We start from the raw sequence: 27964 nt of genomic DNA on the forward strand, positions 1-27964 counted from the left end.
CAAACACCCATAACTCCTAATGTTTTCATTACCACGTTGCAGTAATGATACAAAACAAGAGGCAACAAGTAGACATTTTTCATTGATCAATAACGATACTAATATAACAGTTTCTAACCAACCATTTCATTCCTTATATTTTTCACTGAGCTGAAATTGAGGCCTTGACCCTTGCTGGAGAGCCAGGGATGATTTAAAGCCAATGTCCTCTGTCCAGTGCTGCTTGCTCTGCGACTCCATTGTCCTGATTTACATTCTTCCTAAAGTTCTCCTGTGGCAACACGCCTGGCCCACTTACCCATCATGCCACTCCAGATGACTGATATCCCCCCCAGCCACAGTACAGCCAGAGGCCAGGGTACCAATAGTAAAGCAAGTCCCATTGAGAGGATAGCACAACAGGCCTGTGGAGGAATGGCCATGCAGGAATATACTTGTTTTTCTAAGTGCTGGACTTGAAAACATATTCAATCCCATACTGTTATTGTTAAGCTCTTCTGGGATGCTGTAAGTGCTTTGTAAATATGATGCATAAAATACAAAAAGACACAGAACACAAATATATTATTGAGGTTTTAGAACATTACGAAACTGGGGATGATCCATTACACAATATATAATGCCTATATTTCCCTTAACTGAAATAGGAGCCCTCTGTATAGTTTCATATCACATTCTCAGGATTCAATGAGAGAGGCCTCTAGTGTTTTTATGACACCCCGAAAAGAACAGTAGAAGTTAATCTAAAGCTCCAACTAAGGCCAGCAGCTCTGGTCTCCTCCTGGCTCTTCCTGTGAACATTAGAACTACAATGTGCTGGATAACATTGAACAGATCCCCCCTCCACTTTCTCATTGGTAAGACAATTAGAGGTGGGAGCTTAAAGAACAAAGAACAATTTTTGGTTGTGGTAATTAAGGCAAGTGTTTGAACTTTGATCTGTCCTTTAACATGTACAAGGCACCCACATTAATCAAAGACATTTGGTATGAGGCATTGCACAGAAATTGAAGAGATGACTACAGTACAGTTAGGAACTAAATCATTCATAAAACCCAGAAGCCACTAGAATGTCCTTATATATGGATAAAACAACAGTATCTGTTAAAATCTAAATAGTACAAAAATAAAAGGTAAAGGTGTTGGAGAGGATGGGTACATGTGACTGGCATCTTTCTACATAGTCAACGGTCACCCTTTCCTAATCAATTTGGTATAGTAAATCCATTTTCTTCATTAACTGTGAAATTATAAGGATATATTTCATAGCCTAAAATAGGCCCTTTTCACATGAAATTTGAGATCTACAAATATATCCCAGTTATGGAAAATGCAAATAGGCCAGTAGCATTTTTCCAAATCATCATTAACAAATGGGTAAAAACAATAATTCCAAAACGGTAAAGATGCTTCCAGTTTACCTTGAAATATAGTTAACTGATTGTCAATTCATCTTCCACCCTGATTAGCCCGATTTGTTCACAATCACCTGCCCTTTTGAGTAACAACAACAATAATCAAAGCAGTGAACCAACTGAAATGTGTTATTCAGTCACACTAGTCAGCTAGGGCAATGTGCAAATTGACAATCTATATTACAATCCACATCAGAAGAGATCTAGTTAAAATAACAATACAACAAACCTTCCAAGAATGTCACCAATGAGATTCTAGGGTGTTGTGTGCAGAGATGACAAGAGACTCAGTGGAGACATGAGCTGAGCAGGGCAGGGTGTGTGTGTGTGTGTATCTACACCAGGCTCCCCGGCCAGGACACCACAGTCAGTGTAACTTTATTCTTCTGCAGCTTGAGCATGGGTATGAGGGACGAGTTGTTCATGCCCACCGTGGTGGCTCCGTTCACAGCTACAATCTCATCACCACACCTGGAGACAACACAGAGGACGGGACAGTCAGTAAACATGGGGCAGAGATGGGCACAATACATGTAACACAATGACCTACCCGTCACCCTAATCAGTCTCCTAACAGCTGTGCAGTAAGGTCTAAATACAGTACAATGGACTTCTACAGGAGAATCACACATCTTATGTGCACTGGATACCAGGCTGGCTCCATCTCTGCAGTTTAATTAATGGTGAAAGCAGGTATTTCTGTTAAATCCTGTCCTTGGAGAGGCAGGCCTGCACAAAAAGGAGAAGGGTTGGGGTCAATTCCATTTCAATTCAGGAAGTATACTGAAATTCCAACTCCCTTCAATGCTTTTAACCTCTAGGCCATTCCGTTCGGACGCTACAGACGTTTTCGTGAGAAGACCGATTTTTTGGATATCTCATGGTCTGACAAACACCGCTGTACAGGTGCACAATGCAGACAGGCGGATACGGTGGATTGAGACGCAGCCCATGCAAAAACACATATCTCTAGCTTAAACAGAGGGATTGTGGTGGGGATTTTTGTATTATGTTACTTAGATTGACGTGTGCTTTTAAATGTGCAATATGCAGAATCGCTCTGCCATTTCCTGGTTGCAAAAATTGTAATAGTTCGCCTAATTTCAGTTTATGTGACAAAACAAGCAATCATTGTACCATCTAAACTGCTGTGCAATATATTTTCAATAAAAAAAGATGGTATTTTCAGCTGTTTGAAGCTGGTGTACATAACCGAAGGTAAAAGAAGCAAAAACGCAACTTAAGAACGGGAAGCATATAGAACAGAGCTACAGTGTCTTAGACTTGCTTTCAATGCGAATAACAGATCTATAACTACATTTCTATGTTGATTTGGTTGGATCGCCCAAAACGTTACATATTGCAGCTTTAAATGAGGAAAATTTGGTTTACTTTCTGAATTGACTGGAATTGAATTGGAATTGACCTCAACCTGAAAGGGAGTACATACCATACCTTATAAAATAACATTGCAGGCTTACAGAAACATAACCCCCCTCCTTACTACTCCTACACTACCCTTCACCTCTCTTCCATTTCACCCACACAGATAGTAACGACTCTTATTTTTTCACTCAGGTTTATTATTAGAAACTAGCATCGTCCATGTGAAGCAACTCACTTGAGGCGTCCGTCGAAGTGGGCGGGTGTACCAGGCACGATGGTCTTGATGAAGAAGGGCTGCTGTCCGTGGCTTTCTTCATAGCCACCCACAATGCTGAAGCCCCAGCTCTCCTGATTGGTCTTCAGCAACACGATGTTACGGCACCAGTGCATGTGACTGTAAGGAGGAGGAGGAGGAGAGGAAATGGACAAATTAGATCCTCAAAAGTGTCAGGGTGATTTCATAAGCACAAAATTAAGACTTCCATGTTTTAAATGGCCACCTGAAACAATTGATAGGGTACTTTTATTTCATAAGCACAAAATTAAGACTTCCATGTTTTAAATGGCCACCTGAAACAATTGATAGGGTACTTTTATTTCATAAGCACGAAATTAAGACTTCCATGTTTTAAATGGCCACCTGAAACAATTGATTGGGTACTTTTATTTCATAAACACGAAATTAAGACTTCCATGTTTTAAATGGCCACCTGAAACAATTGATAAGGTACTTTTATTTCATAAGCACGAAATTAAGACTTCCATGTTTTAAATGGCCACCTGAAACAATTGATAAGGTACTTTTCTTCACTCTGTACAGAACATTATCACTCATTATGACACAGATGGATGTGAACTGAAGGCATGCAAAGTTGAGATCATGCAAAGTTGAGGTGAGTTATTTTCCAAACCAATGATTAGAATGTGTTTACCTTGGCAGACCCAGCCAGTGGGTCCACAGCGGGGCCCAGTTGACATCATCCTCCCTTAGGTTCTCCACAGACTCCATTTCCTCTTTGGCGGCCTCCCCCTCCCCCTCGGGCTCCTCTGAGATGGTCTGGATGACCCTGAGGACTACCTGGGCGTGGGCCGTCTGGGCCTTCAGCACCGACACCGCCTCATTGTAGGTCAGCTGGGTCAGATCCACGCCGTTGATGCTCATCAGGACATCCCCTAGGCAACCGAAACCAGAACCATGTCAAGAGATGTAGCCTCTGCATGCAAAGCTGACCTTACATCAAAAGGTCTTCCGATTAAATGTGCAAGAGGTATGCATATTGTCTACCTCATCACTAACAGAATTATTCCCGTAGGCATTTAAATCTGAACATGAGCCATGCTACATGGGGTCAAGGTATGGAATGAAAACTGTCATGTGGTTGTAGGAAAGCATAGATCACAGGTGTACCCGTTTTGATAGTGCCGTCTCGGTGCAGGCAGCCGACAGGCTGGACACTGGTGATGTAGATGGGCAGGCGGCTGCGGCAGTCCCTCCCACCAGCGATGGTGATACCCAGGGAGAGCCTCGGTTCCTTCTTCAGACTCACCGTCTTCTCCTGGCTGGAGAAGCCCCCTGGAGGATCCTGGGAAACAACAGGAAGAACCCTTCATTTGCTTTACATTCATGAGGTGCATACAGTAGTCCATTCAGATTGACTTCCTGTTCTTAAGATCAATACTACTTCATAATAATTATTTCTGGCCAACAGAGAAGACTGGCGTCAAAGAAAACGTGCACAATTTTCCTGACTCTGCATCCCTTCTGGGCTGTGCCGCCCATCATCTTCCCCTCTCCATTTTCTACAAGTGAGATGGGTCTTTTGACTTAATTGATTCCTCGTGAAACCGCTTGTCCAAACCAATGTGAGGCAGCATTTCAGATGCAGCTGCGGACTCAAACCCAGAGGTAATGTGCAAGGATCGACAATTGGCTCTCGTAGCGGAGCACAGGTGTCAAAATCCACGGCTCCTGCCAGCTTCCTTGTTTCTCTCTCTCTCGCTCTCTCTGGAGTCTGTAAACCTTCAGAGGGGACTGGGGGAGGGGAGGAGGGGAGGGGAGGAGGAGAGCCCTCCCTCTTCCTCCCCCCAGCAGGGAACCGTCCCCCCCAACAACACTCAAAGCCTGGGCTCTGCAGGTGAAAGCTAACTGTCAACAGCTTTGATCCTCTGCCACCCAAAGCAACAAACAAACAAAACGTGGTAGTGGCCCCACAGCGGCAGAGTGAGGCAGCACCCTGGGCCTTTTGATCTGGAGTGAGCAGGCCCCAGAGAAGGGCTTTCATCTCTGGACCAGGGACACAGGCGTCTGTCTGCTCCCAAGGCCCCTTTCACCTCTGTCTGAGTGAGGAGGGCTTCTGTGGAAGTGCTAGGTAGTCTGGACTGGTGACAGAGGGCTGGGATGTGACTGTGGTGCCATGATTACCTTTACATTATGTAAACATGACAGGCTCTTAGGATCATGTGTGTACACACTAACTGACACTAGCATACACAATACTAACCGAGATATACAGCAGTTTGTAGTACAGTGATTTGTAAGTTCTAAACATCGGGGGAGGAGACTGTTTACCTTCATGTAGGTGGAGGGGCGTCTGAAGTACTGGGGTTCTGGAGCCCTCCTGGCCACTCGGCCCTGCCCCTCTCCCCCGCTGCCCCCCTCCTCCTGGGGCTGCGGCTGCCTCATCACCACAAAGTTCACCCGCACCTCACTGGCCTGCAGACACACACATTATATACACATATAGATCAGGCCTCACATTCATTACACAGCCAGCAAATCAATCCTGGGAACCTCTGCTAACATGAAAGTCAATGTTTCCTTAAGGGATTATAATGAATCCTATTTCCATTCTTTGGTCTCCATCAAATAGCCGTGCTGTAACTTGTCAACATAAGACATACCTGTATGATCTGTGCAGCGCTCTCTGGGGTGCCGTGTCTCAGGTCTTGCCCGTTGATGGCCAGCACCTTGTCATTATTGCATAGTTTCCCGTCCTTGGCCGCCAGCCCCCCCGCCAGCAGGTCCAGAATGAAGATCCCTGTCTCGTCCGACTTGCGGATCAGTTTGATACCTAGCGGGTCCGAGCGGTCCCTCTTCACCAGCGTCACCTGGATCACCGTGCCCTGGCTGTGGGCAGTGCTGTGGGGACTGTGAGAGGGAGGGGAGGTGGTGGGTGTGATGGGGGAGGGGGGCGGGTGGTGCTCGAGACCAGGGCGTTGTGGGTGACGGGGGTTGAAGCCCTTCTCCTGCGTGACGATGAGTCTGAGCAAGGGACATGGCCGCCGCAGCATGGAGATGGCCCAGCCGTGTGGGATAGAGGCTAGGCTGATGCCATTCACCTAGAAAACACAACACCACATGGTCAGTAACACTGTCACTGATACAGCAGCCCTCTGAAACACTGCAGGTGGACTAAATATACAAAGTATCAACAGCTGTGGGAAGTGACTGGTCCCTGCGCTGATGTATAGTGGAAATAAAATAATTTTTTCCTCTTCAAGATATAATTCAAATCCAATCAAATGTTATTTGTCACATGCTTTGTAAAAACAACAGGTGTATGCTATGAGTGAAATGCTTACTTACGGGCCCTTCCCAACAATGCAGAGAGAGAGAAAAAAAATGTATACAAATAATAACACAAGGAAAAAATACACAATGAGTAATGATGACTTGGCTATATACACGGGGTACCAGTACCGCGTCGATGTGCAGGGGTACGAGGTAATTGAGGTAGATATGTACATATAAGTAGGGATAAAGTGACTAGGCAACAGGATAGATAATAAACAGTAGCAGCAGCGTATGTGATGAGTCAAAAGCGTTAGTGCAAAAAGGGTCAATGCAGATAGTCCGGGTAGCTATTTGGTTAACTATTTAGCAGTCTTATGGTTTGGGGGTAGAAGCTGTTCAGGGTCCTGTTGGTTCCAGACTTGGTGCATCGTTACTGCTTGCTGTGCAGTAGCAGAGAGAACAATCTATGACTTCGGTGGCTGGAGTCTTTGACCATTTTTAGGGCCTTCCTCTTACACCGCCTGGTATAGAGGTCCTGGATGGCAGGGAGCTCGGCCCCAGTGATGTACTGGGCCATACACACTACCCTCTGTAGCGCCTTATGGTCGGATACCAAGCAGTTGCCATACAGGAGGGGACACAGCACGCACCCCTGAGGGGCCCCATGTTAAGGATCAGCGTGGCAGATGTGTTGTTGCCTACCCTCACCATCTGGGGGCGGCCCGTCAGGAAGTCCAGGATCCAGTTGCAGAGGGAGGTGTTTAATCCCAGGGTCCATAGTTTAGTGATGAGCTTGGAGGGCACTATGGTGTTGAACGCTGAGCTGTAGTCAATTAACAGCATTCTTTTAGAGGACTTCCTCTTGGCCACAGAGACAATTTTTGCTGTTTTAAAGCTAATTATCTGCAATTCTACACATTTTGCCATGGGGCAGAGAGAACATTTAACAGTTTTAATGCTAGTTTCTTGCAATTCTACACTTGGGGCTGAGATAAAAATGTCTGTTTCAAAGCTAATTTTCAGCAATTTTCCACATTTTGCCATGGCTTATGCTATCTGAGACACTCAAACATTATAACAAAATCAATGGGGACCCCATGCCATGCCATTTTTAGAACTTTAGATTATCCCTGTCTAGTTTTTATTTAGGCGATTGTAAGTTCTCCAATATGTTCTTGTAAAAACTATATTGCTCTATTATATTTTCTACATACTTTATATCTGGTTTTAGTCATTAAAGTTTACACAGAAAACGTTTTACCATCCCGAAAATTATTATTAAAACTAAAACTAAAAAAACATGTATTTTAGTTTGTAAAAATGTTTTGCAGTGGCGGCCACGATTTAGCAGTGGATGTGCACCGCTGCTAAATGCATATAGGGGAAACACTTATCTTTGGCATGTCTAGTCTAAAACCGCAGGTACCTCGATTCATGTTGGTTGATGCATTGTATTGAGGCATTGTACCGACCTCCGGTAGAATAGACGTACAAAATAATTTTAGAGCAATTCCAGCTTTACAAACATTTTAGTCATTTAGCAGACGCTCTTATCCAGAGCAACTTACAGTTAGTGAGTGCATACATTTTCATACTGGCCCCCCGTGGGAATCGAACCCACAACCCTGGCGTTGCAAGCGCCATGGTCTACCAACTGAGCCCTTCTTAAAATCAATGGATCAACTCAAGGGGAAGCGAGAGATTAAATTGCAACAAATTAGGAACGCAATCTCTGCTCCTTCACACATACAGTATCTCTTTATAGCCACTAGCCGTCCACAAAAGAGCCAAAAAGTGGGGGGTTATATTACTGCTCCCGAGGCAGCCAGTGAGGTTAGATGAGAGGTGTTTTCATTCCAAATTCCACATTTTTGATTGGTCAGCCCCGAGGAAGAGATGGGCTCAGGCATTGTCCTGCACCCCTGCCAGAGTAGAGAGTGAACTGGTCCGTCAGCTCAGTTTACTGTGGCACCGCCACATTCCAGGACAGCCGTGGGAGGAGAAATCCAAGGAGGAGAGAGGGAGCAAGATCGTGGGAAGAAAGGAAGCTGCATCTTTGTGAAACACCCTTAGACATACTATCTCTGTTCCCTAGATCTACCCTCTGGATGGAAACCAGGTGAATGCATTGTATATTGTTTACATCTGTTTTGAAATAGTTCAGGATCTACTCTCCACAATGTATCACTTTGAATAAGCCATTAACATTTTGATAGGTCACATTACTCTACCAACTAGTGTCCACCGTCATTTGTTGACACAAACAAAAGGCAAAATGGAACCAAACGAGAACCATACTATCAAGAGAGTGGAGTTACAGTGTCATCAAAAAGTATTCACACCCCTTTACTTTTTCCACATTTTGTTGTGTTACAACCTGAATTTAAAATGGATTAAATTGAGATGTTTTGTCACTGGCCTACACACAATACGCCGTAATGTCAACGTGGAATTACATTTTTCGAAATTTCTACAAGTTAATAAACAATGAAAAGCTGAAATGTCTTGAGTCAATAATTATTCAACCCCTTTATTATGGCAGGGCTAAATAAGTTCAGGAGTAAAAATGTTCTTAACAAGTCACATATTAGGTTACATGGACTCACTCTGTGTGCAATAATAGTGTTTAACAAGATTTCTGAATGATTATCTCATCTCTGTACCCCACACATACAATTATCTGTAAGGTCCCACAGTCGAGCAAAGAATTTCAAACACAGATTCAACCACAAAGACCAGGGAGGTTTTCCAATGCCTCGCAAAGAAGGGCACCTATTGGTAGATGGGTAAACATTTTAAAAGCAGACACTGAATATCCCTTTGAGCATGGTGAAGTTAATAATTACACTTTAGATGGTGTATCAATATACCCAGTCACTACAAAGTTACAGGCATCCTTTAACCACAAGGCCAATGGTGACTTTAAAACAGTTACAGAGTTTAATGAAAAACTGAGGATGGATCAACAACATTGTATGTAGTTACTCCACAGTACTAACCTAATTGACAGTGAAAAGAAGGAAGCCTGCACAGAATAAATATTCTAAAACAAGCATCCTGTTTGCAACGAGGCACTAAAGTAATACTGTATAAAGCTATTAATCGTTAAGGACTGGGGAGTTTTTCAGGATAAGAAAGAAACCTAAAGGAAATCCTAGAGGACAAATCTGGTTCAGTCTGCTTTCCACCAGACACTGGGAAATGAATTCACCTTTCAGCAGGACAATAACCTAAAACACAAGGCCAAATCTACACTGGAGTTGCATACCAAGAAGACAGTGAATGTTCCTGAGTGGCTGACCTAAATCTACTTGAAAATCTATGGCAATACCTAAAAATGGTTGTCTAGCAACAGATCTTGAAGAATTTCGAAAAGAATAATGGGCAAATGTTGTACAATCCAGGGGTGTAAAGCTCTTAGAGACTTACCCAGAAAGACTCACAGCTGTAATCACTGCCAAAGGTGCTTTTAAAAAGTATTGACCCAGGGTTGTGAATACTTACACTACCAGTCAAAGGTTTGGACACACCTACTCATTCAAGGGTTTTTCTTACAGAATAATACAGAAAACATCAAAACTATGAAATAACACATATGGAATCATGTAGTAACCAAACAAGTGCTAAATAAATCAAAATATATTTTATATTTGAGATTCTTCAAATAGCCACCCTTTGCCTTGATGACAGCTTTGCACACTCTTGGCATTCTCTCAACCAGCTTCATGAAGTAGTCACCTGGAATGCATTTCAATTAACAGGCATGCCTTCTTAGAAGTTAATTTGTGGAATTTCTTTCCTTCTTAATGCGTTTGAGCCAATCAGTTGTGTTGTGACAAGGTGTGCGGGGGGGGTATACAGAAGATAGCCTCTTAACAGCTTTTACCCCCAAGCCATAAGACTCCTGAACAGCTAATCATGGCTACCCGGACTATTTGCATTGTCCCCCCCACCCCACCCCCTCTTTTACGCTGCTGCTGCTCTGTTTATTATCTATGCATAGTCACTTTAACTCTACTCTATGTACATATTACCTCAATTACCTTGACTAACCGGTGCCCCCGCACAATGACTCTGTACCGGTACCCCCTGTATATAGTCTCCCTACTGTTATTTTATTTTACCGCTGCTCTTTAATTATTTTAAATTTTTAACTTACCTATTTTTTACTTAAAACTGCATTGTTGTTTAAGGGATTGTAAGTAAGCATTTCACTGTATTCGGTGCATGTGGCAAATTAAATTGATTTGATGGAGTGCTGCATCAGATGACCTGGCCTACACAATCCCCCGACCTCAACCCAATTGAGATGGTTTGGGATGAGTCGGACGGCAGAGTGAAGGAAAAGCAGCCAACAAGTGCTCAGCATATGTGGGAACTCCTTCAAGACTGTTGGAAAAGCATTCCAGGTGAAGCTGGTTGAGAGAATGCCAAGAGTGTGCAAAGCTGTCATCAAGGCAAAGGGTGGCTATTTTAAGAATCTCAAATATAAAATATATTTTGATTTGTTTAACACTTCTTTGGTTACTACATGATTCCATATGTGTTATTTCATAGTTTTGATGTCTTCACTATTATTCTACAATGTAAAAAATAGTAAAAAGAAAGAAAGAACCTTGAATGAGTAGGTGTGTCCAAACGTTTGACTGGTACTGTATGTAAATTAGATATTTCTGAATTTCCTTTTCAATAAATTTGCCCAAATTAAATAAAACAAATGTTTTCACTTTGTCATTATGGGGTATTTTGTGTAGATTGGTGAGAATTCAGGCTGTACCACTACAAAATGTGAAATAATTCAAGGGGTTTGAAGACTGTACAGTTGAAGTCGGACGTTTACATACACCTTAGCCAAATACATTTAAACTCAGTTTTTCACAATTCCTGACATTTAATCCTAGTAAAAAGTCAGTTTTAGGTCAGTTAGGACCCCCATTTTATTTTAAGAATGTGAAATGTCAGAATAATAGTAGAGATAATTATTTATTTCAGCTTTTATTTATTTCATCACATTTCCAGTGGGTCAGAAGTTTACATACACTCAATTAGTATTTGGTAGCATTGTCTTTAAATTGTTTAACTTAGGTCAAACGTTTTGGGAAGCCTTCCACAAGCTTCCCACAATAAGTGGGTGAATTTTGGCCCATTCCTCCTGACAGAGCTGGTGTAACTGAGTCAGGTTTGTTGTCCTCCTTGCTCGCACACGCTTTTTCAATTCTGCCCACACATTTTCTATAGGTTGGAGGTCAGGGCTTTGTGATGGCCACTCCAATACCTTGACTTTATTGTCCTTAAGCCATTTTGCCACAACTTTAGAAGTATGCTTGGGGTCATTGTCCATTTGGAAGACCCATTTGCGACCAAGCTTTAACTTCCTGACTGATGTCTTGAGATGTTGCTTCAATATATCCACATAATTTTCCTTCCTCATGATGCCATCTATTTTGTGAAGTGCACCAGTCCCTCCTGCAGCAAAGCACCCCCACAGCATGATGCTGCCACCCCCGTGCTTCACAGTTGGGATGGTGTTCTTCGGCTTGCAAGCCACCCCCTTTTTCTTCCAAACATAACAATGGTCATTATGGCCAAACAGTTCTATTTTTGTTTCATCAGACCAGAGGACATTTCTCCAAAAAGTACAATCTTTGTCCCCATGTGCAGTTGCAAACCGTAGTCTTTTTTTTTTATGGCGGTTTTGGAGCAGTGGCTTCTTCCTTGCTGAGCGGCCTTTCAGGTTATGTCGATATAGGACTCGTTTTACTGTGGATATAGATACTTTTGTACCTGTTTCCTCCAGCATCTTCACAAGGTCCTTTGCTGTTGTTCTGGGATTGATTTGCACTTTTCGCACCAAAGTACGTTCATCTCTAGGAGACAGAACGCGTCTCCTTCCTGAGCGGTATGACGGCTGCGTGGTCCCATGGTGTTTATACTTGCATACTATTGTTTGTACAGATGAACGTGGTACCTTCAAGCGTTTGGAAATTGCTCCCAAGGATGAACCTGACTTGTGGTCTACAATTTGTCTGATTTATTTTGATTTTCCCATGATGTCAAGCAAAGAGGCACTGAGTTTGAAGGTAGGCCTTGAAATACATCCACAGGTACACCTCCAATTGACTCAAATGATGTCAATTAGCCTATCAGAAGCTTCTAAAGCCATGACATCATTTTCTGGAATTTTCCAAGCTGTTTAAAGGCACAGTCAACTTAGTGTATGTAAACTTCTGATCCACTGGAATTGTGATACAGTGAATTATAAGTGAAATAATCTGTCTGTAAACAATTGTTGGAAAAATTACTTGTGTCATGCACAATGTAGATATCCTAACCGACTTGCCAAAACTATAGTTTGTTAACAAGAAATGTGTGGAGTGGTTGAAAAACAAGTTTTAATGACTCCAACCTAAGTGTATGTAAACTTCCAACTTCAACTGTAAGTAGAGACCACCACCAGACACCATCACCACCAGACACCATCACCACCATACACCATCACCACCATACATCATCACCACCAGACACCATCACCACCAGACACCATCACCACCACCACCAGACACCATCACCACCAGAGACCACCACCACCAGAGACCATCACCACCAGACACCATCACTAACAGACACCATCACCACCAGACACCACCACCACCACCACCACCACCCCCACCAGACACCACCATCTCCAGACACCACCACCATCAGACACCATCACCACTAGCATGTAATCTTCAATAGCCTTTTGGCCCATTTACAACCAGTACCGTAGAGAAAAGGTCACTAGACTACGTGTCATAATCAGCCCTTTCTGTCCAAGAAAAGAAAACATAAAAAAAAAACAGACAGAGCCTGTCTGCAATCATGTGCACTTTGGCCTTCCAGAAGAAGGGACTCTGCCTGAAACGGTGACAGTTCACCAATGACCGTTTCATGGGGCATACTTGGACAACACATCTCTGCCACACCTGTTTCCATGGAGCCAGAGACCAGGGCCGTTCCTCCTGAATATCTGCCTTCCCACCAACAAATGCCTCTATTGACTGAGGATCATGGAAACCCAAGGGAATAGTTTTTTTTTTGTGGAATATCCTGACTGTATAGGTCAAAGCTTCCCAACAAGCACAATCTACACAAAGTACAGCCATTACCATCGTTAAGGTGATCATTTCAAAGTATACGGCTACAGCACTAAAGCTACATAACAGGATGGGATGGAGGGGAGAGGACTGAACATATTTTCCAGGGGACCTATTATCCCTCTTATTTACAGTGAGGAACCTGGCTCACCTCCAGAATGTGGTCCCCTGGGGCCAGCCTGCCGTCGCGGGCTGCCAGTGAGTCACGGATGATCTCCTGGATCACTATGTTCCCCAGGGGCGTGTCCTTTCCTCCCACGATACGCAGGCCCAACTCCTCTTCCTGCTCCTCCCGAAACATCTCCACCACGTTGGTTTCGGCCACCAGGCTGGACCGCAGGGGGGTCTCTGTGGAGAGAGGAGGGGATGGACATGGTCGTGGAGGTACACATGTTTACAAACAACCTGAGACATACAACCTGACACACACACACAGATTCATATATGCTCAAACACATCATCAATGGTCCATGGTTGCCTTTCATTGTGTGTCCGATTCCAACACACAACCCTAGTTTTCAATCAAGTAGGGCGAGTGGCAACTTATTCCCCAAGAAACACTCACAATGAGGTAATCATTTCTGTGATATCAATCGGCAGTTGCCAGGTAACTTTGTTTTGATGGACTTCGTTCCACGGTACTGGATTACAAAATGCCTCAAGGGGTTCTACCAGACAGAGGTTAGATTGATACCAGAGGAGGGTAGTGGGAGGAGCTATAGGAGGACTGGTTGATACACGTTCTGAAGGTTCAGACGATGATTTGGCCCGAGTGTCTGAAATCCAGGGGCAAAATTAACGATGTCAGCAATACTCCTCCTCTCCATCTTTGACAGCTCTCTTGCCAAGAATGGCCACATCAAAGGGGTTTTGGGTTTTCCCTAAAGTCAACACAGCTGCCAAACTGTTTCCGCTCACTTCCTTTCCCTGGGTGCTTTCATAAACTCCTTACACCTTCGTTGACCCAATTAACACTGATAGGGCTGTTACGGTGACTGTATTACCGCCAAACCGACGGTCACGAGTCATGAAGGCAGTCAAATTCCACGTGACCGTTTAGTCACGGTAGCTAGGCTACTCCATACGCTGATGCTGCTGATGGTCATTAGTAGCCTACCAAACGTGCTAACTACCTGGTCCTCAGCACTCTATTTTCCCTCTAACCACTCTGACATCAATGCAAACGTAATCGAAAATCTAATCAAACACTTCATGAGAGCCCATGAGCTCATGTTGCACAACATTTCTATAGGCTATGCAATTGCGTGAAAAAAACAGAGTGCTGGCCTCTATTAAAAAGAGGTGGATCCCATCAGCTTTCTATTGGCTAGGAATACTATATTTATTTCTCAACTTTCCTAATATTAAGTACATTGCTTTTCTTTACAACAGGAGTATAGCCTACCTGGCTGGCATGAAAATGACCCACGGGAAAAGCGTCCTCCATTCGCTTTTTAAGTGCATAGATGATATGTATTTTTTCCCCTGCCCCTGTTCCGAGACAGGTGCATGATAATGGTCCATTCTAAATCAAAACAAATTTCACACATCTACTAAATAATATATGCAAAGACAAGATTCAATCAAGAATAGTCTGATGGGTGACAATATTAGCGTATCACTTGTGAATGATGCCCAGCGTAAGGCAAGAAACAATACCTATTTTTTTTGCTACTTTTTGAAATCATAGTCGCACACCTCATGTAGCCTAGCTCATAGGCCTACATGTTTTGATAAGGTTTATATCACAACTAAAGTGATCATATAACTTCTTAAAATTAAGCAGATGAATCCGCTTTACAAGGGGTATAGAGCCTAACTGGCATACATAAGCAGCACTTTCAAGCTTGGGGAAGATACTTTCACCATAGAAATGCACCTTCATAATAAAAGCATTACATGCATAATCGCATTTGAGGTCACTTTTGATAATGGTGTTTTCCCAATAATGGAACATTCGCGCTTATAGCCTAGCATTGCTGCGCTTATAATGTGAAGAAATAGCCTAATAGTTTATCAACATTGCGTAAAAAAGGTTTTTTGATGCTAGTGGTTGTACTAATTTGGGATCTAGTCCATCCCACAACTGCCCCATACTATGTTTGGAATATTTATTTATCGCATAGAATAGGTCAGTTTTTGTACTATGGGGGATAGTAGATTGACATAGGCTAGTGCTTTTGCTGTTCATTAGGCCTACTCATCTTGTTGGCTGGTGAAAAGTAAATGTGGACAGTTCTTCCAATATCTTCAATATGCACCTCGGAATTGGATAAGGTCGCGCGCAGTTGTGTCTGTCTTTACTTACAGCCTGTGAGAAAGACCCGATCACATGATGGAGAGCCATGTGAGTGAGATGTGCTTCAGAGAACGCAGCTCTCAGGGAGAAGGGAATTATAATTGTTATATTTAGACCAAGGGCACAACGGCCACTGGCCGCAAAAGGCATGGATTTTTTTAGGGGGAATATCCTTTCTATTTTATTCAGCTTTGTTCAATTGTATTCTTCATACTTGCCTGCTAAATGAACTAGTGTAGCCCACAGCCATATGGCATAGCCAGATCAGGACCTAACATAAGGACAACTCAGAGTATGCTATTCTGTTCTTCTGAAATAGACTACATTTTCTTCACATCATGTTTCTTTAGACCTGTCTAAAATAAATAATGGGTTTATTGTGAAGGTGTAGGCTATATTACATGGATTAATGTAGATGTTCCAAAGGTCTGCATCAGTGGCTTGTAGGCTATGTGTGGAAGCCAGGAGATGTTAAATGTGTTCATGTTAATTAACGGTCAATTACCGTGAGACCAGCAGTTATTTGCTTGACAATCACCGGCTGACGAAATTTCGTGACCGCCACAGCCCTAAACACTGATATAGATTTTTCCATTCTTAAAAAGCATACTTTTTTTCAATGGGAGCTCACTGCTATTCACTTAGACTGACAGACTATCATTATCATCCTCCTATAATCAGACTTCAGACATAGTGACGTCAGTGTGACGTCTAACTGTTTGCGTTGTGGGCGGAGTAGGAAGTGAGTTACGTGTGACATCTTACCCTCCTCGCTCTCTTCGAAGGCGGGGTTGATAAGGCCAGGCTCGGGCAGGACACCCCGGGTGGGGGTGCGGGTCATCGTAGGGGTGTGTTTGGCATCAGCACCTGACTCCCCCTCGCCCCTGTTCCCCTTAAGCTCTTTCCAGGGGGGTCTCTTCCTCCTCGCTGCTTCCTCCTTCAGCCTTCTGAAAACAGGACATCTGAGGGAGGAGTGGGAGAAAGGGAAAGAAAAAGAGAGGTAGAGAAAAAGAGAGGTCAACATTCAACAGTCCTTCTTTTAATTAACCCTCATTACATTTGTCCAAAACTGTCAATGAAGGTAACCTAAAATATCCTGAGTGACCAGACTTCCTTTAGATTCTGTGTGACCAGCAAAAAAGAGAGTACAATCGATGTTTATTCATTTGTTTCAGTGAGGAGGACAATTCTAAAACGCTAAATGGGGCTCAAGCTAGAGGTGTGGAAATGAATAGATTGTGTGACTGTTGAGGGAGTCAGAGAGAGAGAGACTATGAGAAGAGGAGAGGAGCTATGCAGATGAGGAGACTATTTTACTGCATTGCAGGGAGTCTGAGGGGGGGGACAGGTCGAGTGTGATTAAGACAGAGAGAGAGCTACTGCTGCTGGTCCCGCTGTCTGAACTTTGCCTCATCTCTGTTTGCACTGGGCGGATGGCTGCAGCATGACCAGCTATCACAATACAACCTTTACCCACTACTGACTGCGTCATTGTTGCTCGCTAACCACTAAGATGATAAGCACCCCACTGGCCACGTGAGGAATGGGAAAACGAATCTACAAATTAAACTCCTCTTGGAGGGTATGATATTTACATTTACATTTACGTCATTTAGCAGACGCTCTTATCCAGAGCGACTTACAGTTAGTGAGTGCATACATTTTCATACTTGAGACTGAACTTCTCCTTTGAGTCCAGGTACTATGTAATTAAAGCTATTTCATTGAAGTCTAAACCTGACTGACTTATGGTCGGGGCGCCGGAAGGGATGGCTGCCGTTTTACGGGCTCCTAACCAACTGTGGTATTTTGTGTGTTTTTTCCCACTGTTTATAACTTATTTTGGATATACTGCTTCTCCGAGACCAGGCCCAAATCCCCGTCATTCGCGTGAAGAAAATACGGAAATACAGGGGGCGGAGATCGGGGTGCCTTGTGAGAATTTGTCGGGAGTGGGTAACCCGCCTCTACCATCCGTTCTATTGGCCAACATGCAATCACTGGAAAATAAACAGGATGATCTCCGTTCGAGACTATCCTACCAAAGGGACATTAAAAACTGTAATATCTTATGTTTCACAGAGTCGGGCTGAACGACGTCACAGATAATATACAGTTGGCTGGGTTTTCCGTGCATCGGCAGGACAGAACAGCTACATCTGGTAAGACGAGGGGTGGTGGTGTGTGTCTATTTGTCAATAACATCTGGTGCACGATGTCTAATATTAAAGATCTCTCAAGGTATTGGTCGCCTGAGGTAGAGTACCTCATGATAAACTGAAGACCACACTATCTACCAAGAGAGTTTTCATCTATATTTTTGTAGCCGTCTATTTACCACCACAAACCGATGTTGGCACTAAGAACGCACTCAACGAGCTGTATACGGCCATAAGCAAACAAGAAAATGCTCATCCAGAAGCGGCGCTGCTAGTGGCCGGGGACTTTAATGCAGGCAAACTTAAATCAGTTTAACCTAATTTCTACCAGCATATCACGTGCAACCAGAGGAAAAAAAACTCTAGACCACCTTTACTCCACAAATAGAGATGCATACAAAAGCTCTCCCTCGCCCTCCATTTGGCAAATCTGACCATAATTCTATCCTCCTGATTCCTGCTTACAAGCAAAAGTGGTCAGATGACGCAGATGCTACGCTACAGGACTGTTTTTCTAGCACAGACTGGAATATGTTCCGGGATTCATCTAACGGCATTGAGGATTATACCACCTCAGTTACCGGCTTCATCAATAAGTGCATCGATGACGTCTTCCCCACAGTGACCGTACGCACATATCCCAACCAGAAGTCATGGATTACAGGCAACATCCACACCGAGCTAAAGGCTAGAGCTGCCACTTTCAAGGAGCGGGACACTAATCTGGACACTTATAAGAAATCCTGCTATGCCCTCAGACGAACCATCAAACAGGCAAAGCGTCCATACAGGACTAAGACTGATACAGGACTAAGACTGAATCCTACTATACCGGCTCTGGCGCTCGTCAGATGTGGCAGGGCTTGCAAACTATTAAGGACTACAAAGGGAAACCCAGCCGCGAGCTGCCCAGTGACGCGAGCCTACCAGACAAGCTAAATGCCTATGCCCCCCCCTTGTTTTTACACTGCTACTACTCGCTGTTTATTATCTATGCATAGTCACTTTACCCCTTACTACCTGTACAAATTACCTCGGCTAACCTGTACCCTCGCACATTGACTCGTTACCGGTAACCCCTCTATATAGCCTCAGTATTGTTATTGTGTAACTTTTTATTTTATTTTTTAAACTCAATTGAACTGCATTGTTGGTTAAGGGATTTAGCTCAATTGGTAGAGCATGGCACTTGTAACGCCAGGGTAGTGGGTTCGATCCCCGGGACCACCCATACGTAAAAATTTATGCACACATGACTGTAAGTCGCTTTGGATAAAGCGTCTGCTAAATGGCATATTATTATTATTATTTTAAGTAAGCATTTCCTGTTGTATTCAGTGCATGTGACAAATACATTTTGATTTGATTTGATTTTGACATTTGACAGGCCTGTGTACCCATTAACTCCAAATGAATTGCATAGGAAAATACATTTCAGACATAGACATAATTGCCACATTTAAACTAGAGTAAAAGACAGTTCCTATTTTGGCTAACTTACTGTTGTTGCAAAGCAGACATTTTAAGCTTAACTCTAAACTAAATAACTTTCCCATCTCCAACTCCCTCTTCCCTGTGCCCCGGACATAACCCCATTTACCTGTTGTGCAGGTGGGGCTGCAGCTCGCAGCGCTGCATCTGCTGCTGGCACTCAGCTTGGTGTGGGCAGAGCACGGTCAGCTTGTCCAGCAGGTTCCTGACCAGCAGGCTGGAGGGCCGGCACTGGTGCAGCTGCAGCCGCTGGCGGTCCACGGGGCAGAAGTCCTGCTCCTTCAGGAAGCTGCTGAGGCACTGGAAGCAGTAGGTGTGTCCGCACGGCGTGTCCATGGGCCGCAGCAGGGGCTGCAGACAGATGTGGCACACCAGCTCGTCATCTACCTCATCCTGGTATTCGTACAGGTGGTTCTCCTGGCCCCCCTCGTGCTGCTGGCCACACTCCTTACACATCTTTGCCCATGCCAGGCCAGCACTGCTGATGCTGCTGCTACAGCTGGGGACGTTGGGCTCCGTCATGGCACACTGGCTGGGATACCTATCTAGCAAGTCCAACTTCCTTTGTTCCACTATCCAACTTTCTCTGTGCCTGTTCCTGCACTCACTCTTGATCCCAGAAAGGATCTGCTTAGTTTATTTTATTTCATTAGGGGGCAAACATCCCAGACTGAATCCATTGAAAGGGGTGAGGTTGAAACCCTGATCCACTGTGCGTCCTCTCCTCCTCATGTCTTCATCCTGGATTTCTGTTGGGGGGAGCACAAAGAGGTCTGCCGTTAGAGTTGTTACTTTTTCTACTCGTACTGACCAGCTCAACAGGAAATAACAAATCCACAGAGCGGCAACAATATGGAGGCCAGCCGCAGCTGTTTCCTCTCAGCCAGATTCCTGAGGAACTAAAGGAATTTTCCTTTCGGCTACATGTCACTGTGCGCTTCATTAAAGGGGTAAACCTCCATGAAATGAGGTGAGAAAGGGAGAAAAAGGACTAAATGTGAAAACCGTGCTAATGGGAAGGAACAAAGGCATGGCACTGGGAGAGAATGAGAACTCTGAATGAACTGGGCAAAAATGCAATCCACATCACTAATGACCCCCTCGTGCCCAATCAGCAGAGGTCTCCATCCCTCTGTGAGGCTTCTAATCTCTCCATGAATTCCCTCTCTCATTCTTCGCTGAGTCTTTTGGCAACTTACTCTACACACGTGCAAAGAAAAGGAGCTGATTTGTAAGCTCCAATCAACACTCTTGTGAAATGAATCGTAAAACCCACAAACTGCAACACAAACTAACAAGCATATATGAATATCTTACAACCACAGGAGGTTGGTGGCACCTTAATTGGGGAGGACGGGCTCGTGGTAACGGCTGGAGCGGAATTGTAGAATGGTATCACATAAATCAAACACATGGTTTCACATTGATGCCATTCCATTTGCTCCGTTCCGGCCATTATTATGAGCCGTCCTCCCCTCATCAGCCTCCTGTGCTTACAAAGTACACTGAGTAGGAGTGCCCCTCCAACATCACTTATGCAAATACTGAGATGTGTTTACATGCCACCATTTCTCGTTCCCCTTTGTCACATGGTTAAGATCAGATTCCCTTCATTCACCGATCCCAGCACTCCTCTCTGGCCCCGTTGAGAGGTCAGCAAGGTAAAAGACCAGACGGATTCTTTATCTTCTTCCTCATTAACTTTGTTCCACCTACCTGAGAAGCTGATATCAGCGTTGTTAAGAACCCCGGCCAGTCGGCAGCCACTGCATGCAAACGAGAACCTCAAACCCAATAGCTGTGCTGGCTGCCTGCAGCCTGACTGAAACCAGAGCTCCACATCCCCGGCACACAGTCAGTGGATCTGTGTGTGCTTGCGGTGTGTGTGTGACAAACTGAGGGGGAGTGGTGTGACTAGGCACAGGGGAGCTCGGCGGAGAGGAGGAGTGTTCAGCCTGCCTCCGTCGATTCCTGAAGAGGGGGGAGAGGAGGATTAGAGGAGGGGAGGGGGACTCAGACGGCTGATATCGCACTAGCGCAGGCAAAACACTCAGAGGCCAAACCGAGGGCTGAGCAATTACACCGAGGCTGGTGTACACACACACACACACAGCCTGAGGTCAAACAGGATGGCCTACTCTCTCACCGCCTTTCTTTCTCGTTACTCAAGTGATCCCTCGTCTTGTAATGGATAAGGGGCATGGATCCTGTGGCACAAGGTTCTGCCCCACTTACAGTTTTGGGGAATTCACATGAGCAGGCTCCATGGATCTACAAATATTCAATCTCACCTGAGATTACTTCAGATGAAGGTCAAGGGTGTCCTATATTGGAATTCTCTACAAAACAAAACAAACACTACCTACTTGAGTGGAATGCCTCCTTTTCAGCACATGCATGTTTAGACTTGCCTGACCGAGACAGAGATTAGCCTAAATAAAATTCCTCATGATCTTAGATATGCATATTTGCCATAGCATAAAAGCACATCATCTATAAATGTTTAATAGGAGAGAGCTGGACAGAGAATGCGGCTTAGAGATAGGGAGTGGAAGGATCCATTGAGTTTCATTGAGGAGGCAGCACTTGTGGTTATTAAAGGCAGTATGCCGCTGAGGAGCCAGGCAGGCAGGATGTGATGGATGGCCTGCTCAGCCCCTTAGCCCCTCCACTCCATCTCTCTCTGGATGGTGCAGGCCCTCTCATATACCAAGTAGGGACGGCTGGGAAGCCATGTGTCAACGTCCACTTCCCCCCCACACACACACTACTGCAGTGGTTTACGAGGTTGTGGCTGTTCCTCAAGGATGCACACTGCTCATGGCAGGGGTGAGACTAGCTACCATTAGGGTTGGGGCGGTATCCAGATGTTCATACCGTCATACAGTTTTTGTACCATACCGGGGTATACGGTATTACCGAATGTGCAAACAAGAAGTACTATTATTATTTGTATTTTTTGACGCACAAAACAATTTAGGCAACATGGATCTTGATCCAGGAAGGGATTGAATGTCTCTGCTGTAACCAAGAAGCTTGATCTTGCCACCTAGCTAGCAAATATCTGAGCTGGATATCATTTATTTGACACATCTTAGATAGTTTACTTGTATTTACAAGCAGTGGTGTGGCACCCATTTTGTTTTTACAGTATTGAAAATCATACCGTCGGTATGTCCCGGTATATCGCCCCAAGCCTAGCTACCATACAGAATCCCCTGGTTATTACATTTACATTTTAGTCATTTAGCAGACGCTCTTATCCAGAGCAACTTACAGTTAGTGAATACATGTTTTTTTTATACTGGCCCCCCGTGGGAATCGAACCCACAACCCTGGCGTTGCAAACGCCATGCTCTATCAACTGAGCTACATCCCTGCCGGCCATTCCCTCCCCTACCCTGGGCCAATTGTGTGCCGCCCATGAGTCTCCCGGTCGCGGCCGGCTGCGACAGAGCCTGGATTCGAACCAGGATCTCTAGTGGCACAGTTAGCACTGCGATGCAGTGCCTTAGACCACTGCGCCACTCAGGAGTACATACTACTGCCTTTACACATTCCCTGGTTATTACTACTGCCTTTACACATCCCCTGGTTAATACTAAATCCCCTGGTTAATAATACTGCTTTTACACATCCCCTGATTAATACTACATCCCCTGGTTATTACTACTGCCTTTACACATCCCCTGGTTATTACTACTTCCTTTACACATCCCCTGGTTAATACTACATCCCCTGGTTAATACTACAGCCTTTACACATTTCCTGGTTATTACTACTGCCTTTACATGTCCCTTGGTTATTACTACATTTACATTTTAGTCTACTGCCTTTACATGTCCCCTGGTTATTACTACTGCCTTTACACATCCCCTGGTTCATACTACTGCCTTTACACATCCCCTGGTTATTACTACTGCCTTTACACATCCCCTGGTTCATACTACTGCCTTTACACATCCCCTGGTTAATACTACTGCATTTATATGTCCCCTGGTTATTACTACTGCCTTTACACGTCCCCTGGTTAATACTACTGCCTTTACACGTCCCCTGGTTATTCCTACTGCCTTTACACGTCCCCTGGTTATTACTACTGCCTTTACACGTCCCCTGGTTATTCCTACTGCCTTTACACGTCCCCTGGTTAATACTACTGCCTTTACACGTCCCCTGGTTATTACTACTGCCTTTACACGTCCCCTGGTTAATACTACTGCCTTTATACGTCCCCTGGTTATTACTACTGCCTTTACACGTCCCCTGGTTAATACTACTGCCTTTACACGTCCCCTGGTTATTCCTACTGCCTTTACACGTCCCCTGGTTAATACTACTGCCTTTACACGTCCCCTGGTTATTACTACTGCCTTTACACGTCCCCTGGTTAATACTACTGCCTTTATACGTCCCCTGGTTATTACTACTGCCTTTACACGTCCCCTGGTTAATACTACTGCCTTTACACGTCCCCTGGTTATTCCTACTGCCTTTATACGTCCCCTGGTTATTACTACTGCCTTTACACGTCCCCTGGTTATTACTACTGCCTTTACACGTCCCCTGGTTAATACTACTGCCTTTACACATCCCCTGGTTATTACTACTGCCTTTACACGTCCCCTGGTTAATACAACTGCCTTTACACATCCCCTGGTTATTACTACTGCCTTTACACATCCCCTGGTTATTACTACTGCCTTTACACGTCCCCTGGTTAATACAACTGCCTTTACACATCCCCTGGTTATTACTACTGCCTTTACACATCCCCTGGTTATTACTACTGCCTTTACACATCCCCTGGTTATTACTACTGCCTTTATACACATCCCCTGGTTGTACATCATCCTTTCTTTGATTCTTCTTTCACGTAATAACTTTATTAAGTCTGTTCAACTACTCATCTCCTAAAAGGGCATGTTGTCACGTATAACCGATCTAAAGTTCCATTGAGCTTTAATGTTTAATATCATATTAAAAAGACATGAATCATATATTTTAATCAATGGTTTATAATGCTAGGAGGCAATTGCTAGGAGTAAAATATTCAGTAGTATTGATGTTTTCATAATTTTTTGTTAATTGTTATCTAGGGCTAAACATGCTTTGACAGCAGTGGTATGCAGTGCTATACATTCTCACGTTGGCAATGTGATGTTGCATTGTTAAGTACTGAACTTTTCACGTGAAGTTGAATCCTGTTGAAAGGTATGTTCTGAAGCTGACAAAGTCACCTTGATGGGGGATAATGCCTCAAGAACAATGAATAATCATGTGACATTCAAAGCTTTCTAGGAAAAATGTCTTGGCTCACAATAAAACTCACCTCACCAATGTTTCCATTGTGTCTCCACAACAGCAGAGGCGAGTCACATGTTCCGCCACACCCTCGTAAAGTGAACCCAGGTGAAGCCATGAGGCAAACAGAACAACTCCCTTGGCTGAGACGGTATTCAATCATCTAAAAGGGGTGTGTCCTGAAGGATTTGACTCTGATTGACTGAAAGTGAAAATACAAGCAATGCCAAAACAGAAAACCTTACCCCCTAAAATTCACATTACTTCATAATCTACCCACTCCCTTTCTACCAGACAGTTGCATGATTGCCCATTGGTACCACAGTCTCTGCTACAGAGACCCATCCAGGCTAAAGCGCACAGTCACAGGATCTAATCATCCCACTGTTCAGCAGTAGACCACCGTCTGAAGAACACACTCGACACTGGGCTCCAGAAACAAGACATCAACTTCTGACCATGAATATCCATCCATAACTAGAGAATAGGTCACATAAAGATACTTAGGTCTGCTATTCAATACAGAGAGAATGAAAAACAAAAACATTAATTAATCAATGTGGTTCTATCCATTATTCAAAGGAAAGTACCTCTTCCAAATGAAAGCTATATTTTGGGGAAATAAGGCATAGATACATTTTTCAACCATTTCCATCTTAAAAACTAGGCATAAGTAAAGGCTTTGATTTCTGGTCAAACAGATGGAAAAGAGATCTTAGAAAACATCTACCAGCAAAAGTATTAAACGATATCAGAAATACATCAAAACACAATAATGCAGACATAAAGAACCCTGCCAACTAATATCAACACCTTCAGATTTAGTTTTGGAGAAATTGTTAACCTTCTGTAAGTTTAAGAAATATTGCCTTGTGCCTTGTAATTCTGTTACCAAAAACCCACATATCTTTAAGATATTTTATAATTTATCTCCCTCATGAGGAGGGAGGATAATGAAAGTTCACAGAAGTAACAAGTAACGGTAGACCTACCAATTAGTTATATTGATTTATTTTAATGATATCAATTTTGTTTATGAATTATTAAGTGATTAAAACTCGTAATTCAGTAACCAAAACGTTAACGGAATTACCAAAATATTTGTAACGGAATTACTGCAATTTAATTGTGGTCCTCTGTAGCTCAGCTGGTAGAGCACGGCGCTTGTAACGCCAAGGTAGTGGGTTCGATCCCCGGGACCACCAATACACGAAAAATGTATGCACGCATGACTGTAAGTCGCTTTGGATAAAAGCGTCTGCTAAATGGCATATTATTATTAATTGGCTACAATAGGAAATCATAGTAGTCACCAACTATAGATATTCAAAGTATGCATCTGCACAGTTCTTCCACTAAATTAGCTTTTGTACATTTTTTCAGTTTAAATAATTAAACGTAGTCCTTGTGCATAGAGTTGTATGGTGTGTTAAACTTGGTTTTTGTTTGGCATACATTTTAAAGTGAAAAAACTGTCAAAGCATAATTCCATTACTGTGGAATTGCCCATAATCATGTGAAGTTGATAGTTCAATTGATACAAAGAACCTCTTGATTTAGGCTCTTGGGAAAATTACACCAGTTTCCCATGGGGAGGAGCTCACAATTAACGAAAAAAACTTAATTAACCAGTAGCCACTACCACCTCAAGATCAAATAGGACTGTCTGAAATTGCTATGCATATCCTGGTTGTATGAGCAAATCTTCTGTAACCTCTATTTAAATGCCTTAAGTCAAATGATGTGCCATTTCAATATTCTGTATTATTTCAATATTCACTGTAAATGACACAGCCTTGGTATTATATGATAAAGCCTAGTTATATTCTATAATTTTACATAATTCACCAGAAAGTGCCCACTTTTAATGCTGACACAGGCTTTAGCACTATTTTTTTTTTTTTTTTTTTTTTTTTTGGTCATTTAGCAGACGCTCTTATCCAGAGCGACTTACAGGAGCAATTAGGGTTAAGTGCCTTGCTCAAGGGCACATCGACAGATTTTTCAACTAGTCGGCTCGGGGATTAGAACCAGCGACCTTTCGGTTACTGGCACAACGCTCTTACCCACTAAGCTACCTGCCGCCCTATGGTGTTACTGTAGAAAAGAGGCCATCATTGGGGCTGGTCTATTCCTTGGTCAGAAACCATAAATAATTCACTGTCCCCACTGACACTGACAGCTGATGACGAGGTTAACAACCGAGCAAACTTTCCCCTTCCTTCATTTATGCATTACACACGTGTGGCAAATCCATTACGTGTTAACCCTCCTATACATTTTATGGCATAGGCTATTACTTTGTCTACCCAAGTCACTGGAAAAGAATACCGAACATTACGCACTCTAAAAACAGAAACTTACTGGCCACATTACATTCTGTCTCCTTCAACAACACAACCAGAGATATGGGCTACCTTTAATTAGTTGGAATGTGTTAGGCTAGGCTATATTCTCATACACTTATGTTATAGGTAGGCTGTATGGAATGTGTGAGAATACATTTGAAAAATGTAAAACAATCATGTTTGATGAGAGAATAGAATTTGCGGGAGCCGAGACCATAAAGATGGCCTAGACCGAAACTCGTCTTCTTACCTGTGTGAAGGGCTTTTATTCCCGGAAGTAATAAAACAAAGACAGTCGTGAAATCGTGCTATGACTAAAGTAGCCTATAGCCTCGAGAAACTCCGATAATAAAGCGAGAAACGATTAATATAATCCTACACGTTACATTTCTGAGTGAATAATACAGCTCATTCTTCACAGGGCGCCGCCTCAGGTGTAATAGGTTGTACAGACCAGAGATGGAAAAGTCAGCGAGACATCCCACTCCCTCATTTTATATGTTTCAATGGCAGTCAATGAACCAAGTAGACCAGACGTAGCTGCTATCGCATTAGTGTCTATGGGAGAGACACCCTCTTAAGTAGACAGGAACTGACAATTTTATTCAATGGTAATCGGACTGAGTGAACTATCTTTATTTATCCACCATCTTTGGTACAGGCAATATTTCTAGTTTCGAACAACAAACAAGTAGGATCTGACGTAGAAAGTGATATTCAAATTAGGCAGGTTACTTTTAAATTGTTTATCTTAGGCCTGCTACGTTAGGTTACTTTCTAATGGATCTTTCTAAGTATCACGTGGATTGCGTGATAAACCATTGCCATAAACCATTCACTGCATACGTATGCTTTTAGCATTAATTATTGAACACCAAATGACATTGTATTTGTCACATGCGCCGAATACAA

The 27964-nt window shown here is 43.5% G+C and overlaps 1 protein-coding gene across 2 annotated transcripts; it reads right to left on the reverse strand.

Moving 5' to 3' along the window:
• Positions 1 to 562: 562 nt before the first annotated feature.
• On the reverse strand, positions 563 to 27516 carry LOC311105076 (ligand of Numb protein X 2-like). Of its 2 annotated transcripts, XM_084147071.1 has the most exons (11): positions 27303 to 27490; positions 21117 to 21371; positions 19510 to 20149; positions 16516 to 16712; positions 13603 to 13799; positions 5703 to 6140; positions 5371 to 5514; positions 4210 to 4384; positions 3734 to 3974; positions 3037 to 3195; positions 563 to 1886 (listed from the first exon to the last, which is right to left on the reverse strand). In XM_084147071.1, the coding sequence occupies exons 3-11, from the start codon at positions 19920 to 19922 to the stop codon at positions 1751 to 1753; spliced, it is 2100 nt and encodes a 699-aa protein (XP_084003197.1). In that variant the 5' UTR covers positions 19923 to 20149; positions 21117 to 21371; positions 27303 to 27490; the 3' UTR covers positions 563 to 1750. The 2 variants fall into 2 exon arrangements, with proteins under 2 accessions (XP_084003197.1, XP_084003198.1); XM_084147072.1 differs by lacking the exon at positions 21117 to 21371 and having other exon boundaries at positions 27303 to 27516.
• Between the last annotated feature and the right edge of the window lie 448 nt (positions 27517 to 27964).

This window comes from Coregonus lavaretus (genome assembly GCF_964263955.1).
Source record: "Coregonus lavaretus genome assembly, chromosome: 29".
Lineage (NCBI taxonomy): Eukaryota > Metazoa > Chordata > Actinopteri > Salmoniformes > Salmonidae > Coregonus > Coregonus lavaretus.